Source organism: Acipenser ruthenus, chromosome 42 (genome assembly GCF_902713425.1).
Source record: "Acipenser ruthenus chromosome 42, fAciRut3.2 maternal haplotype, whole genome shotgun sequence".
Classification (NCBI taxonomy): domain Eukaryota; kingdom Metazoa; phylum Chordata; class Actinopteri; order Acipenseriformes; family Acipenseridae; genus Acipenser; species Acipenser ruthenus.
In genome coordinates this window covers 8294032-8311153 of record NC_081230.1, presented here as the reverse complement: position 1 = coordinate 8311153, position 17122 = coordinate 8294032, and the positions used below count along the sequence as shown (strand labels likewise).

Genomic DNA, 17122 nt, shown 5'->3' with positions numbered 1-17122 from the left:
AAACCATGTACCCCTTTTGCAACGGGTGCGCGTTGTGTAACAATTTCACAACCTCAGAAGCACTCATTGAGGAATGTCTTGACTCGAAGTCGTCTTTTTTACGTTTTAGAATCGAAAATGTTTGCCACAGAATTAACAGTGGTTCTTTTGGGATTTCTAAAATAATCAATCGCCGTTGGTTTCAAAAAAGTAAATCCACAAGGCTTTATTTTAATGGCCACTTTGGTTTATCAACCACTGTCTAATTATCTTGCTGTTCACAGCTGATTGCATTTGAAGCTAGTTTATTCATATTGTTCTTTGGTGATGTGATCATGGGGACCTTCAGTGTGGATGCACAGGCCAGATTTGATACTTTCAGGGCTGATTCGCAGTGTGCACGATGGAGGCGTGCTAATACTGCATGGAACCACTTTCTGCTACCATGTTGCACCATTTTGGGGCAGCAGTGTGGAGTAGTGGTTAGGGCTCTGGACTCCTGACCGGAAGGTTGTGGGTTCAATCCCTAGTGGGGGACACTGCTGTTGTACCCTTGAGCAAGGTACTTTACCTAGATTGCTCCAGTAAAAACCCAACTGTATAAATGGGTAATTGTATGTAAAAAAAAAAAAAAAAATTGTTATATCTGTATAATGTGAAATAATGTATAATGTGATATCTTGTAACAATTGTAAGTCGCCCTGGATAAGGGCGTCTGCTAAGAAATAAATAATAATAATAATAATAATTTTTTTGTGCACAAAAGAAGTTTTTCAAAAGCTTTGCGATTCGATAATTCATGGATTTAGTTCATTCGCAATCAGCCTGTGTTGACAGTAAATGGTCCATTCACTGAATTGAATATATAAGGGACCTTGATTAATTAGCTGCTTTCAACATTTCATATCAAAGTAAACAGGAAGCACCCTGGAAAGACGCTCTATCTTTGGTAAACAGGGGCAGGAAAATATTAGTGCGGCTGAATTCATGGGAATAAATGGGGATTTTAAATGCTGGATCGCTATAGCAGGTCAATGGTCACACCCTAGAGAGGTGGGGGGGGGGGGGTTGGTACGACCCCATCTTACAGGTGACCCGCACCCAGAAGGAGCAGATCAAAGGCCTCAACAACCGCACTATATTGTGTTGTGTACCACCCTCTGCTGTTTAAAAACGGCAATTACAGGCAAATTGTACCGCATTTCAACTCATGAGTGTCGTTGTTAATCTAATCGGCACTGCAATGCAATATTTTATTGAACGTTTTATACTCGGATATGAAGGTACGCAACATGTAAAAAAAAAGGCAATATAAGTTCAAAGGAGAACAGCGCTGTGTGCAAATTAACTTAAAACAACTTAACAAGGCAGTTTAGAAAATGCAAGTTAGCACAAAGGTAGAAATGCATGAATGAAACATCAACTGTGTTGCAAGTCTGTGCGAGTTAATGATACACATACTAAATTAAAAAAAAAACAGCTAAGATATTACCCTGCCCTATTAATAAATCTGTGGATTGTGATGTCATACTACTGAGAATACTCAACAGTATTGTTCCAAAGGTATGAATGACATCATAGTCAGCAGCAGGTATTTTAAAAAGTAAAAACCAGCTGCTTAAATATATTATAAAAAATTGAACTACAGTCGCGTGCAAATTTACCAGAACATCTCTCAAGATTTGTCATTTATATCCTTTATATACCTACCTGTGTGAAAACCTCTAGGGGTGAGAATTTCAATTTTCGGTCAGTAATCCCTGATATAAAAACAACAGGCACTCGTCTGTGTGAAAATGTTAGACCCAAATTAACTTAAAACAACTTAACAAGGCAGTTTAGAAAATGCAAGTTAGCACAAAGGTAGAAATGCATGAATGAAACATCAACTGTGTTGCAAGTCTGTGCGAGTTAATGATACACATACTAAATTAAAAATAAAACAGCTAAGATATTACCCTGCCCTATTAATAAATCTGTGGATTGTGATGTCATACTACTGAGAATACTCAACAGTATTGTTCCAAAGGTATGAATGACATCATAGTCAGCAGCAGGTATTTTAAAAAGTAAAAACCAGCTGCTTAAATATATTATAAAAAATTGAACTACAGTCGCGTGCAAATTTACCAGAACATCTCTCAAGATTTGTCATTTATATCCTTTATATACCTACCTGTGTGAAAACCTCTAGGGGTGAGAATTTCAATTTTCGGTCAGTAATCCCTGATATAAAAACAACAGGCACTCGTCTGTGTGAAAATGTTAGACCGCTTTGTGCTTTAAATTAGGCATCTTAAACAACTTCTAAAAATGTATTTTACAATTTGTGGCTATTTTAAATGAATTGCATGTGTGGCCTATTAAAGTCATCGCTCCTCTGCGTTTTGTGCATTACCTGGATATTTTACAGGAAAATCTGAAATATACAGGGAGAGAAAAGAAATGTTGAAATAAGAAAATAAACACACACTGAGTCACTGAGACCAAACAAAAGATCTACTATCTAAACTACGTCTAAACCCACAAAACTATACTAAGCAAATATGGGAGTGGCGTAAAAATCCATTTTGCCATGAAATTTCACGCTTCCACTGGTATGCAGAGGCTGATAACAGACAGGAACCTGATCTGTGGCCTGCGGACTGGGTAAGGTGCATACCTCCAAATTCGTGAAATTCCAGCTACAGACAGAAAAAAAAAGAAACACAAAGAAAATAAACGCGTTTGAGAAGGTGTAGTTTTGCTCCGGTTCGTTTTCAAACTTGTATTCAATTGATCTGAACAGTGTCGGTTCAAAAACAGCGCCACCGAGATCATTCAGAACCAGGGTAACTCAAATCTGACGTCTAACCGTTTGAGTCTGAAAACAAAGGCTGGTCCAATCTAGAGACTTAAAGGGTGATGGGAGTCTTAAAGGCCGATGACGCACATGAGCACTAGTCTGGGGTTTCGTCGTTTGGGCTGTAAAAAAAAAAACTGCAACAGACAAGAGTGTTTTTATTGTACATGTTATGCATATAAAGTTATTTTTGTCAACAAAATGCGTGCTGTTTTTCTCATACTGTTCATCTTTTGCAAGCTTTACAATTCTTTCAAAATTCTCATTTGAACCCTTGCTCCTAATATTTAGAGCATCCTACCGCTGCAAGCTGTGTCCAGATCATGCTAATCTTACTGGACAGAGTTGATCAGATGTTTTTCCACCGTTTAAACTATCTTTGGGAAATGTAAACAAGCTGGACTGTCAACAAGGCCTGCTTCCAGCTCATGCAAAGTGCACGGAAGGCAGGAACCACACCCCTCACAACACGTGTCTGCACAATGGCAGCTCAGAGATCGTTCAGGTGCTGGTGTTACCAGCCCTATTGCGTCAGTCTTTGGCTGCGTTGCGGTTATTAGCCCCTTTTAAATTGCCTTTAATTTGTCACAAAAAGAAAACTAAAGGGCAGGGTGGATTAGATGTGTCATGCAAGCTCTAACTGCAACCAGCTTGGTGTGTAAATATCATCTGGTAATCTCTTTTCTTGAGACTATTATTATTTATTTATCAGCAGACGCCCTTATCCAGGGCGACTTACAATTATTACAAGATATCACATTATTTTTACATACAATTACCCATTTACACAGTTGGGTTTTTACTGGAGCAATCTAGGTAAAGTACCTTGCTCAAGGGTACAGCAGCAGTGTCCCCCACCTGGGATTGAACCCACAAGAGTCAAGAGTCCAGAGCCCTAACCACTACTCCACACTGCTGCCCTGTTTTTTGTGCAGTAAAATCCCAGCAAAGTATAATAAAGCACAGAGAAAGCATGCTAAAGCACAGGGAAGCATGGTAAAGCCCCAAGAGATATGGTAAAGCAAATTTAAAAACAGGGCCAACTATGGTAAACGCACAGCATGGCAAAGCAGGGCGGGTACTACAGATTTATTAAATCTGTCACTAATAAGATATAAATCAAAAATGATTTTTAAAAAATTGAAATAAAAATAGTATTTAACTTGATGCTGTATTTTCTTTATTCGTTTTGCAAGTAATGCATTGCTTTAAGGGTTTCAAAGCGCTGGTATTTAAACCACAAGCCTCCCAGACTCCATTCTTTATTCCAGCCTCCTACACCCCGCCTGTCTCCCACCAGTTTGACCTGCTACAAGCTGACAGCAGGAATGCTTTTCATTACACATCAGCCCTGACATTATCGCTGACATCTGACCAGTTTCTTATCTTCTAGTTTTATTGTTGTTACTGCGAGCATGCCTGACTGTTGTAAATCTGGACAGCCCTGGGCATCTGGGACACTGCATTCCAGCAGCACAGCCCTGCTGCATGCCCATTATATTATTTACCAGTTTGCTCGTAAGCATTCTAAATAAATTAGATACTGTATAATCCATGTGGCAGAGGGGTATGGTAAAGCACAGGGAAGCATTGTAAAGCACAGAGGGATATGGAGGGATATGGTAAAGCATAGGGAAGCATTGTAAAACACAGAGAGGTGTGGTAAAGCATAGGGAAGCATTGTAAAGCACAGAGAGGTCTGGTAAAGCATAGGGAAGCATTGTAAAGCACAGATAGGTCTGGTAAAGCATAGGGAAGCATTGTAAAGCACAGAGAGGTATGGTAAAGCATAGGGAAGCATTGTAAAGCACAGAGAGGTGTGGTAAAGCATAGGGAAGCATTGTAAAGCACAGATAGGTCTGGTAAAGCATAGGCAAGCATTGTAAAGCACAGAGAGGTCTGGTAAAGCATAGGGAAGCATTGTAAAGCACAGAGAGGTCTGGTAAAGCATAGGGAAGCATTGTAAAGCACAGAGGGGTATGGTAAAGCATATTAAAAAAACAGGGTAAACCATGGCAAGCAATGGTAAATGCATAGTATAACCATGTGGAAAAGCACAGGGGGAAAATGCATAATGACGTGACAATTTACCATGGTAAACATTTATAAGGTTGAGGAATCTTAAAGATACGTTCGGAATGATTGCAAACCTGATACCAGTGTAGGAGGGTCAGTGAACGCTATGAACTCACTTTAAAACAAAATCACACAGAAAGGTAAGCAGGAGCGTTTTTTAAAACCAGGGCTGCCACTCACTCGGAACACCCCTTGGAAGCTTGCTGTGATTGGCTGCTCAATCTGGAATGTTGCCAAGCTTGTCAGCCTCTGTCCAGCCACACCCAACACTCCAGCAACCCCGAATGGTTTCAAATACTATAAGAAAAAGTATATATATATATATGAATATAGTGTTCTCAGTTACTTTACCTCTATTTTTCTTGCCAGTTTTGAATATCCAGTTCTTCCTTCACTGCATCAGTCCCCACACAGCTCAGGAGACCTGCAGGTCAGTGTGTGTCCTCCAATCCCCCAGCCAATCGCCTCTTTACCCCCAGGAGCCGCACAGCCGATGCAGGCCAGCCCTGCAGTTCTCCTTTTGAAGATCAATAGGGCCCTGGCCAGTAGTGTCCGCTGTGGCTCGATGAGGAGAAAAAAAAAATCCTTGCCGAATTTGCCTCCTGTGAAATACCATTACTGGCTGAACCTATAAATAAAATATTTTGAATAGCATTCATAGCTATATGTATGCAAAAGTGATGGGTGCTGTACTGGTGTCTAGCCAGTATGCTTGTGTGTATTTAATAATGAAGGATTTCATTTGATATTTTCTTTTGTTCTGTCCAGTTGTTTGTTATATATGATATTATTACACATGATTGCACTACAGTATTAAGTATTTGGTTATTAATTAGTTTGATGGTTGTTTTAGATTAGGGTGGGACATATATTGTGGTTAAGGTGAGAGCCTCATAGGGATATAGTGACACCTAGTGCTCTGCAATAAGCAGTGCAGCTTGTGCATGTTTTTATGGACGTATTTAATATACAAGCTTGTCTCTGTGGTGTTATTTTGGTACCACCTAGTGGTCATTCTGGGTATTGCACACATTATTTATATTTCTATAATAACGGGGTGTGCGGCATATTAGGAGTTTAAGGGACTTGAACGGTCGTCACCCGAACCCGAGCAGTTCTTAACCGAGATTAAAGGTTTATTGCACTGGTGTGCAGTGGTGGGCTTATTATATTCATTCGTATGTTAGTGTGTTTAATACCCATAAAAAAGACTGAAAAACTAGAGAATTCCAGAAGTTCAGCTGAATTAGGCGTTCTGATATTTAGACCCACGTGGATACACTATATATGTGTGCGTGTGCGTGCGTTTGAAAGGCGGTATAATTGCAATGCACACATTTTTTTTTTGGATGTAGACAACACGAGTGGTAATGGATGAGATGAAGAATCCCCAAAAAATTCAAAAGGTCGGTCCCCTGACACCTGTTGAGAGCACCGTTTGCCGCTGAAATTCGTTTTCCAAGTTTAAAAAGGAGGCAATCGGTGGACATCTCGGCACCTCGTGGAGTATCGAGGGGAGTCCGCTTCAGTTTCTGACCTCAGCAGAAGGAAACGACCCGTCTGAGAGTCCTGTATGGAAATGCGTTTATCTGATTGCGTGAGAAAGTCTGGGTCAGTGTGTTCTTGCCAGTGTGTCACACACACAGAGCCCGCACCCGGAGACTCCACCACACTGGGACTCTATTTTTAAATATTTTATTTGCAGAACATTCTAAGGGGGGGGAGAGGTGTTTGATTGAATGTCAGCCAAGGACACACGCACGGTAGATAGGTTAACAGCGCTCTCTACTGGTCAACCCCGTGCATGACAACTACATTGACGATACCGGTCGTGTACCGATTACCGTACAGTTCAAACAATTCTTATAATGATACACCAGTAATTAACACTAAATAATTATATTTAGAAATAACCAGGAACGACTGAACCCGTTTACACGTCACACACTGAAAGAAAGAAAGAAAGAAAGAAAGAAAGAAAGAAAGAAAGAAAGAAAGTTTTTTTTAATGCTTTCTGACATGTGTATAACTTTTCGTACTACAAACAGGAGCGGGTTTGGGGTGTCCCAACACCGTGGTTCAGAAGATCAGCCGCAGCGTGTGCTTGTCTCTCCCGTGTCACATGACAGGGGTTGCCGCGCAGTGTGGCTTCCCTTACGTGTAGTCTCACGCCGCCGTTGACGCGCCGGCGTTTTTACGACGGCGTGCGTGTCTCGTTTTCGACAGTGACTGTGGAAGGCGCCGCTGCCGTGAGCAAGCTGTTTTTGTTTTGAAGGTTTTTTTTAAAAAAAAGATAATAATAATAATAATAGATTGATATATACTATTCAAGCGACACCCGTATCGATTGGAAAAGAAGATTCTCACAAACAAGAATATTATTTTTCTCGAGGCCTGGCTGACGAGGACGGATCGCTCGAGCCGCTCTTCCCAAAAAAAAAATCACTTGTGGAAAGTTTGTTATTGTCACGTGACCCGGGAGCTTAGCGCGCCTTTAACGTTTTGTTTTGGTAGCTGATTTTGTTTTTTGTATTTATTATATTTGACTTTATTGTAATTTATTTTTTTAACCATTAAAAATGCCACAGCCGAAGCACAGAAAGATTGCGGTTCTGGGTTACCGATCCGTGGGTAAGCGTTTTAACAGTTTTGTATTCAACCTCTTTAAATGTTCTTTGTAAAATAAATGACGTATTAATTATCCTAGACCACTGAAAGTCTTTGTTAAATGTGTTTTCACGTTATTGTGTGCGAGTTTGTCCGCCCTATCTGTTATTTAAGCAGGACGGACCGCGTTTCGGTTTGTCTCGGAAATGTTCGGTAACGCGGAGTTGTCGTTTAACACGTTGTTGCTAGTTCGCATTGAGCTTCCAGTTTAGATAAGGAGACCGGTGCCTTTTACAATATGTATATTGTATCTGAGCAATATATTGACCATATAAGGCTAACCCCGAGCACTGTTTCGATTTCTCTCGTGTGTGTGTTTTGGGAGGGGGTCTAAATCTGAATGAGTGGTCCTGCAATGAGGGCACCAATAAAACTACCCTTAATAGGTTCAGGGTATTTTATAAAGCTGTCTGTTTCAATAACTATATGTAATTAGTGGTGTAGTGCAGTAATTTTTCTCGCATCCTTTCTTAACGTAATATCTGCAAAGTTTTATGTGCGCTTAGTTTTCATCAGTATATAAATGATCATTATGAAATCAGTCGTTGCTTTCAATATGTCATTGATTTGTATCCTTGTTATATTTTGTGTAATACCAGTGGAATTCGTATTGATGCAACTTTAATATTAAGGCATGGTGAATTATTTTCAAATACTGTACGTACCTTTTATTCCTGTCAAAATTAAACACGCAAAGAATAAAAATGTAAGCGGATCTCGCACTATTTTACCCTGTTCTTGGTATTATGTATTAAATAAGAAAGTCATATTTTGTGACCACTGTTAGGAAAAAAAAATTTGAAGTGCAGGTACTTTACCAGTAAGTTATAACTGTAGGAATGTTGACAGGATGTCTTTTCTGAATATTCTGTGCTTCTCTCTCTCCACAGGCAAATCCTCTCTAACTATCCAGTTTGTGGAAGGACAGTTTGTAGATTCCTATGACCCCACCATTGAGAATAGTAAGTTGCGCCTTGTCTACAAAAATATTACCATCAAAAAAACAATAACGTTTTTTTTAATTATGTGTTCGATTTTTCTGTTATTTAAAATTGTCTAGACTTTGTCAATTGTTTTATATATTAACTCTATGTTTTGTTACAAGATGATAAAAGTACATCAAAGTGTGATACAACTGTGTTTAAAATAGGGAACTAAAACCATGGTAAACTTGTATATGGGGCTGAGAATGGTGTGCTAACAAGGGACAAGCTTTGATGGGTCGAATGGCCTTTTCTCGTTCCCAAACTTTTCTTGTGTTCTAACTAAGGAGTAGATATTTTTTTCCAAAAGTAGGTGACAAGTTTGAAAGATAAAGAGTATTGTTGTAAAATATTGTAATCTCTAATACTGTTGCTAAAAAAAGAAATTTGATGGTTTTAGTAAATTTATCTATCGGGTTGCTTGAGGGAAAAATCCTACAGAATTGATATTGAGATGAACAGTGACAGTATAAAGATGTTTAGATCACTGTGATTTCAAGTAATGTAATCATTTATTTAGAAAAAAAAAAACATAGCAAAGTTGCCTTTTAGGAGCCACATTTCTTCCAGTAGTAGCTGCCCAATCTCCAATAGTCCCTGCTATTGCTAATGTGACTTTCTCTACCCCCAGCCTTTAATAAAATGGTCTCGGTGAACGGGCAGGATTTTAATCTGCAGTTAGTGGACACTGCGGGCCAGGCAAGTATGAATTAGCGCGTTTGTCTTGCATGAGATTAAAGTATTAGAAACTAAAGCTTGTAAAAAAAAAAAAAAATTAAAAAAAGACATTTTAGTTAATGCATTATTTTTTTAGTTGAATGTGCTTAACTATCTTGCAGTGGTGTGTTTAGGTGCTGGTGCGAGTTGTCTACAAACCTTGCAGGAGCTTTTACACCGAGGTGGGAAAGGATAGAGATTGGGGTGGCGAGTGGGGCAACAGTGAAGTAATGAATTGGAGACTGTAATGTAATGTAATGGGTTTTGAATAATACAATACCTACTTGAATAAAGCAATGCCCAAGCATCTCAGTTTTGGTTTACCTAGAAACCTTGTAAAAGTTGACCATATAATAAGCATACCAAAGTGGAATAGAGAACAATGAAAGCATGGAAAAGTGCAGGTAAGCATTATAAAGTATATAGGGGGGTAAAAAAAAAAAAAAAAAGCTAAGAATCAAAAGTTTCAGTGAATAAAGAAACGCGTCCCTGCTAAAATCCCTCTTTGTGTTTCCCTAAAGGACGAGTATTCGATCTTCCCTCAGTCCCACTCTATGGATCTTCACGGCTACGTGCTGGTGTACTCTGTAACGTCAATGAAAAGGTATGTGCCAGTAATCTGTCTCTGGATAGCCTTCGTTAGACAAGGAGGATTCACTGTTTCAAAATGAAGTCGGTGTTTGTTTATTGTACAGTGTATTGAGTGTTATTTAGTCTGGCTGAAAAAAACACGATGGAACAGTTCAAAATATATTAATGTATTGAGGTTAATTATTTTGCTATTACAATGAAACACTGCAGGTGTTTGCTGTGCCTGTATTTGTCTATTGCTACTAATCTGAAATGTACGTGTTCCATTGTGACTTTGATATAGTAATATTTCATTGGAATGCTTTGCAAACTGTATTAAACTGGGAGAAAATAACAGTACTGAATAAAACGGGACGGGCCACATTGAAAGAACTCCTTGTCTGGTTGTTCTTGGATTTTGATGCATCTCCTACAAAACTGAAAACTCTACCTGGCTCAAGAATTTACAAAACTGAAAACTCTACCAGGCTCAAGAATTTACATCGTTATTTTTTGGAAAAGTGAAACATAATGTCACAAACAACTTCTGAGTACACCTCTGAGTTGTTTTAAGCAGCCTTCTTAGTGGCCTTGTTACCTGCTTTTTAAAATAATTTTTTTTTTTTTTTTTTTTACACAAACACTGGTGTAAATTCTAAGCAGCTTGAGTCTCTGTGGATTTGTTGCCCTGTGTTTAAATCAATCATTCTTAATATAATCCCTCTCGATCTCCCCTCCAGTTTCGAGGTTATTCAGGTTCTCCATGATAAGCTGCTGGACATGGTTGGGAAAGTACAGTAAGTCTCATTGTCCCCAGTGGGTTTGGAGGTTTTTGATTAAAAGGGTGTTGTGGTGACAAGTGGGTGTAACAGATATCCGCGCTTGCAGTGCCTGTTATAAACACAACCGCTGTTTACAGCTGGCACAACCCAGCAGAACCGCAGCAACCAAACGTATTCATTTATAACAGAAGTCAGGGATGGCAGTAAGACTCCCTTTGCATAGCAGTTTCACCTGTTCCAGGTTTTACTATGAGCTTGATGTAGCCACAGTGTGTATAGATAACAAGCTCAGGTGTCTCATAGTAGAATTAGAAATGGATCAAACTGTTATGCAGTGGGAGTCTTATTTCCATTACTGGAAGTACTTCATAGATCTTGAATTATAGCGCAGTAAAATGTCTTTACATTTCCACTTCGACCCGAAGAAGATGGTCTTGAAAGCTACTGTTTGTACAGTATATCATAGTTAAGCCAATAAACACGATTGACTTTTCAAATCTATTATTAGTGAAATGTACTTCAGTCAGAATTCTTCTGTCGTCAGTGTTGTATGACCATGTGCTGTGTTGAAGTGTTAGTTAGAGTGGATTTCTTAATCTTTTCTAATTCTAAGGATGATTTTTCAGTTTTAGAAAAGAAAACATGCCTTCTAGTCTGATTGCTAAATTCATTAATAAACATTTGACACACCCTGAGTCTATTGTTAAGATTATAGACACACCGTGAATCTTTTGTAAAGACAATAGAAACGGGTTAGGAAATCCAGTCCTTTTTTCCTCCACGTTTACACAACAAATATTTCTTTCCAGAGTGCCGACTGTTCTGGTTGGAAATAAAAAGGATCTTCATATGGAGAGGTAAGTTTTTTTTTTTTTTTTAAATGTAGGATTTGTGAGTGCTTATCAGAAATCAGTTTTGGAGGTGGGAGAGGGAAGGAGGGAGTCAGCTAAGACTACTTCAACAAACTGAAAACTAGTTCTGCTTTTTTTGTTTTTGTTTTAAAATTGCACACCAGTGCTTTTTTTATGCTAATGTAAAATATCCAGCAGATATGACTGCGTCTCTTTCTGTCTTTCTCCAGGGTGATTAAACCAGAGGAAGGGAAGAAGCTGGCAGACTCCTGGGGAGCGGCCTTCATGGAATCATCGGCCAAAGAGAACCAGGTAGGGGGTCGAGCACCCGCAGCTACTTGTTTCAAATAAAACACGTATTTGTGTGTGTGTGTGTGTGTGTTTTTCACATTTGTGTTTATTTTAAATGTATGCATTTTGGGTTTTCCATTCTGCAAGGTGCACTTTTTAAATAATGCAAAGCTAGGCGTTTGCAATGCGACTTTACGTTGTACTGCATCATTAAATGTAGGAACCCACTTTTCTCATTGAACTTGCGAATATGTGGAGCACGTCACGTGACAACTCTACCATCCAAATTTCAGTGTCTGAATCTTTACAAACGAGAGGAGGCTGTTCGGCCCATCAGTGCTCGTCCGGCCTATTTCCTAATGCATGTAGTACCTGCTTTCTGACCGCCCTTGTACTGTGATATAGAAACAGGTTTTTGTGATCAAGCCCCTTTTGTTTAGCTCGCCTCTGTTTATGGCAGGCATGTCAAACTCAGCTCCTGGAGGGCCGCAGTGTCTTCTGGCTTTCATTCCACCCCGAGCTCTCAATTACTTAATGAGTCTGATTATTTGATTAACTGGACACATTTAACACTTCAGGCCTCAACATGTTTTACTATAAGAGACCTTGAAAACAGATTAAATATGTCCAATTGAATAAATAATCAGATCAATGAAGTTAACTGAGAGCTGAAGTTGGAATGAAAACCAGAAGACCCCATGGCCCTCGAGGACTGGAGTTTGACCCCCCTGGTTCAGGGGCTCGCCCTGCCTCCGTCCGCTCACGGCACCCGGCTTTGTGTTTCCCAGACGGCGGTCGAAGTGTTCAAGCGGATCGTCCTGGAGATGGAGAAGGCAGACGGGAATGCGCCGTCGGAGGAAAAGAAATGCGCCGTGATGTAGTGACCCAGAGAGCCAGCCAGCCAATCCCGGCTCAGCCCAGACAATCCGGAGACAGCCAATCCAGACTCATTTACCAGAAGAGACAGCCAATCCCGGCGCAGCACAGATGAAGAGCTAAACCAATCCCAGCTCACACCAGATGACACGTATTTGTATATAAACAGGTAGCCAAGCTGCAGCAGACTCCCATGGCACTTGGTCCAGCAGAAGCAGCAGTTGTGTATGTATAGGGCTGTGGTGGGTGGCTTTCCCCCTCACATAGAGGAGGCGGAGGGAAGCAATACTATGGGTCTGGTAAGGGGAAGGAGTGGTGGTGTAATACTTAACCCTTTAAAGTACCAAATACATTTTTCAGAACACTGTATTCACGTAATCTAGATACATTACATTTAGACACTTGCGGTTTAACAAAATTAGAGTAAGTTATCATAACAATATAGTTAAAGAGCCCTAGAGATACTACCATACAGATTAGGTAGCCAAGGGGACAATATTAAGCAAGGTATGCAGCAAAGTAGAAAAAAAATAATTAAGCTGAAAATGAACGTATCAAAGCATATACACATTTAAATATAATTTTACATTTTACAAAGGCATTCAAAAAAAAAAAAAAGTAACCCATCGAATTAAAAGTTGAAATATTAATAATATCCTAAAAAAAAAAAAAAAAAAAAAAACTATTTTAAATTTGAATTGGATTGTTGTAATAGTTTTTGCTGTCCTGGGAGAAACGTATTCAATGTGCTTCACTCCTTCCAAAATGGTCAATCTACATTTACAGTGGCGCACATAAGTTTGGGCCTCCATTCAGATCAATCGCTTAGCTTTGTGAATGCACTGTTACTAATGCATCACAGGCATTATTGACTTAGTTCTGTAACATATTAGCATTGGTTTTAAATGTAGCATGCTGGTAAATGCTTTGTGAATATTCCCCTAAACTTTGAAATAACCTTTTGGATTTACCACAGCTCCTTTTTAGATGACTTGTCACACCGTGCACAAGTCTGGAGATATATTATGCCTCTGTTCTTAACAGATTGGTTGCAGCTGATCAATACTGTTGTCTTTTCACCTGCAACCAGCAGAGCTTGTTTAGATTCAGAACTGGAGATAGTCTGGGCTGAGAACCAAGAACCACGATGTTTCAAAATCAACTTTAATTGCATGCCTCTCAGGGGAATAATATTGGAATTAATCGAGGGTGTCTGTATTTGCGAACACACGATAGGGCTGTCTAGTTTTTGTGATCTCTTTCAGGATGAAAGTGGTCTGTCTGCTGTAGTACATGAAGGTGTTCATAAACACATTGGGCGGTATCTGAAGACCAAAAAATATTTTTGTGCCACCATAATTATTCATCCCTGACTTCAAAAGCATTTCTCTCCAGTTTTGTTGCGACTTTTTTTGATTGGTTTGTCTGGTCCCAAATCCCAGGATCCTTGTTTTCATGCTGCAAATGTAGCTATTTTGTACACAAATTAATTGCACCGAATTCAAAATGTCCCTGAAATTAAAATAATATATATATATATCTATAATAATAATACATTTACTCCTTGGTACTTTAATAATAGTCTGACTTGGTTAGAAATCTACTGTGGGTATAATTTACGAGCGAGAGGAGGCCACCCATCTGAGCTCCTCTGGTTCCTAGTATCTGATTGATCTCAGAACTTTGTGAAGTTGGATGCACAATTGCTGCCCTCATGCCCTCTACAGCCTGCCTCTTCTGCTCGGCGCCTGCTAGTCTCACCACTGCCAGATTCCTTTTATATTAGAATCTCTGCTGTACAATCTGGCAGTCCTGCTTGGTTTTAGGGTGGGAAATGTGCCAATTCTGTATTTTATATGAGTATTATTAATATTTGTATTTTATTTTGGGAGACCAGTTTATTTAGCTGCCATCGCTTTCCTCTACTGGACAGGAGTTCCTTTTCCCTTAAATAAGAAAAAAGTTTGTATGTAGATAGCCGTTTATAATGATGTAATATGTTTTGGGGTTTTTTTTTTTCTTTCAATACCTTTTAAGTATAAAAAAGTCGCCTGCACCCATCGTATGGTAGAAACTGCTTGATTTTTTTGGTGTTTGTTTTGGTTACTGCCCAACTGAAGCGTCCAGGCAAGGAACCAAATATGTGCACACTTATTACTAGGAGATATTACATCTTTTTAAATGCTCAAGGGCTTAAAATAACCAGTTTCCACGTTCTGTTCCTGTCAGTGGAAGAAGCAGATCTATATTTTGCTTTAAAACTTGCTTCACGTGAAAACAATGCAAGTGCAGAGGCAGCTGCAGTAGAAATAAAGGGTCTCTTAGCTGCACTGGCCTGTTCCGAAAGAGATGTAGAAAAGAAGACAGCTGAAACGTGTTTTATTTACTCCTGATTATACTGTTGACGTGCACATGTGTGGTTCTTAATTGCAACGACTCAGTTATTCATTATTGATGATGATTATGCAAAGGACGGTGATCCTTACAATACGCCCACCAAATACTTGAAGACTGAAGGCCACTCTGGGTTAACTCTGTCTGCTGACCAGCAGATCAATATGTGTGTTCCAGTGGAACTACACACACACACACACTGTAAACAGTTTTGTATATAAATAAATCCTTTACTCCTTTAAATGCTGTGCAAGCCTCTGTTTATTTCTTCTGCTGTTCAGATGCGTCTTGTGCTTTATTGGGGTTGTCGGGGATGTTCAGCTTCAACTTGAGGTCGGAACTGGCTTTTTAATGTCTGTCTTATAAATGGGTGGTCTTATGCCACAGTGAATCATTTAGAAAATGTTTGAACCAAACACAGCGGCAAAGAACAGCAATAACTAGTCAGTTGCTGTTTAAATACTGTTTTTACATAAATACATAAAAGATTGGGGGGCTTATAGGAGGGGATGGAATTGATCTCCTGAAGTTTTTGCAAGGCTTGGAAGGTAACCCTATCAAATTTAGGTTTTATGGTAAAACTGCAATTACGACTGAAACTTACAAATACCCACAGGAGCCAATTTTGTGTTCCTGTTTTCTCCCATTTATATAATACCTGGATCCAATCTGATTATGTTTTTCATTGTCTACCCTTAGGCATACCTTTCTTATATCACAGCTGGGTTCCAGGTAGAAAACACTCAAATAAAATTCAAAGCGCTGCCTGCTGCAATCCAGGGAACAGGATGTGGTTTGTAGGGCAAGAGAGAAACAATAACTGAACAAAATATTTCTGGATTTGAGATCTATTAACTGAAGTGCATATTTGATCTGTTTTATCCTCATAAAAAAAGCACCCAGCTTGCGATCACCAGCCAGTAAACCCCAGGGTAGATTTTCATTTTACAACAAGCGAGTGAGATGTCAAAGGCATTCATCCCAAGGCTGTAATTCCACATTAGACTTTGACCTACGTCAAATGAATGTAAAAATGTAACGACAGACCTACGGAACAAATAGCTCCATATGCCCCCAGATTCCGATACTCTGAGTAACCTGAGCTAAAGACTTCCCAATGTTTCTTCAATTGAACAAGCTCTTTAGCTATGCATATGAGTAAGTGCAATATATGGACAGAAGGACAGACCTTCAGAATCTCACTAAGGAGCTTCATTCAACCAGCCCTATAGGTATAGCAATTGTGCAACAACTTTCAAAAAAAAAAATGTGGACACAAGATTATTATAAGTATGATCATATGCATATGCATGTTTGGTTGCATCTCTCTAACCAAACGCGCAGCAGCAGCATTAATGTGGCTGCTTCAGTTTGGCAACCACTGGAATTCACAAACATGCTTCTGCATGCTTCTGTAGATCAAGAATACTATCACAACTTTTCCACTTTGAACTCAACAGAGTCTAAAGTTTTATTAAAATATTCTGGTTGGTTTTAAATATGGGGTACCCTTAAGTGACATCAGAAAGGTATAGTTGGTGTATTGGAATTGAACTAGTAACAGCCCTGTATTGAAATATCCTCTGAGGTCAAACTTTGACATAACTGTGGACTGGGCTGTCATCCCCTTTTGTATTCTGAGGCACAATGAAAACGCAACAGTCCAAGTTTTACATCAATAGCTCATTGGGGCACATACATAATGTTAGTTACATTTTAAATAGTGAGCAGATAGGCTTGTTGATTGTTTGTGTAGTATTGTTCCTTGGGATAACAAAATACTGAGCTCAAGTCATGTGATTTCATAAAAAACGCCAGGTGCTCAGTGTTTGGTATTTGAGTTGAGTTAAAATTGCCAAAAATGAGTTGATTAATAATCTGTATAAATTGCCATTCGAAAAGATGCGATTTTAATTAACGCAAGAACAGCGAAAGACACGACCATGCCCCTCTTGAGTAATGAAGATGGCCTGGTTGCTATCGGCATGTTTGAAGGCGGTCTGTCTGTCTGTGAGAGAAGTTGCCCGGAGAATGAGATGTTCTGCTTCAACAATCAGCAGACTAGTCCAGAGAAACCAGGAAACCGGCTCTGTG

General features: G+C 39.3%; 1 protein-coding gene across 1 annotated transcript; it reads left to right on the top strand.

Moving 5' to 3' along the window:
• Positions 1-7067: 7067 nt before the first annotated feature.
• Positions 7068-15271, top strand: LOC117966992 (GTP-binding protein Rheb-like). Its single transcript, XM_059011477.1, has 8 exons — positions 7068-7528; positions 8455-8526; positions 9179-9246; positions 9786-9868; positions 10575-10631; positions 11426-11473; positions 11698-11779; positions 12547-15271. Exons 1-8 carry the CDS (start codon positions 7477-7479, stop codon positions 12637-12639), a joined length of 555 nt encoding a protein of 184 aa, XP_058867460.1. The 5' UTR covers positions 7068-7476; the 3' UTR covers positions 12640-15271.
• The last annotated feature ends 1851 nt before the right edge of the window (positions 15272-17122 follow it).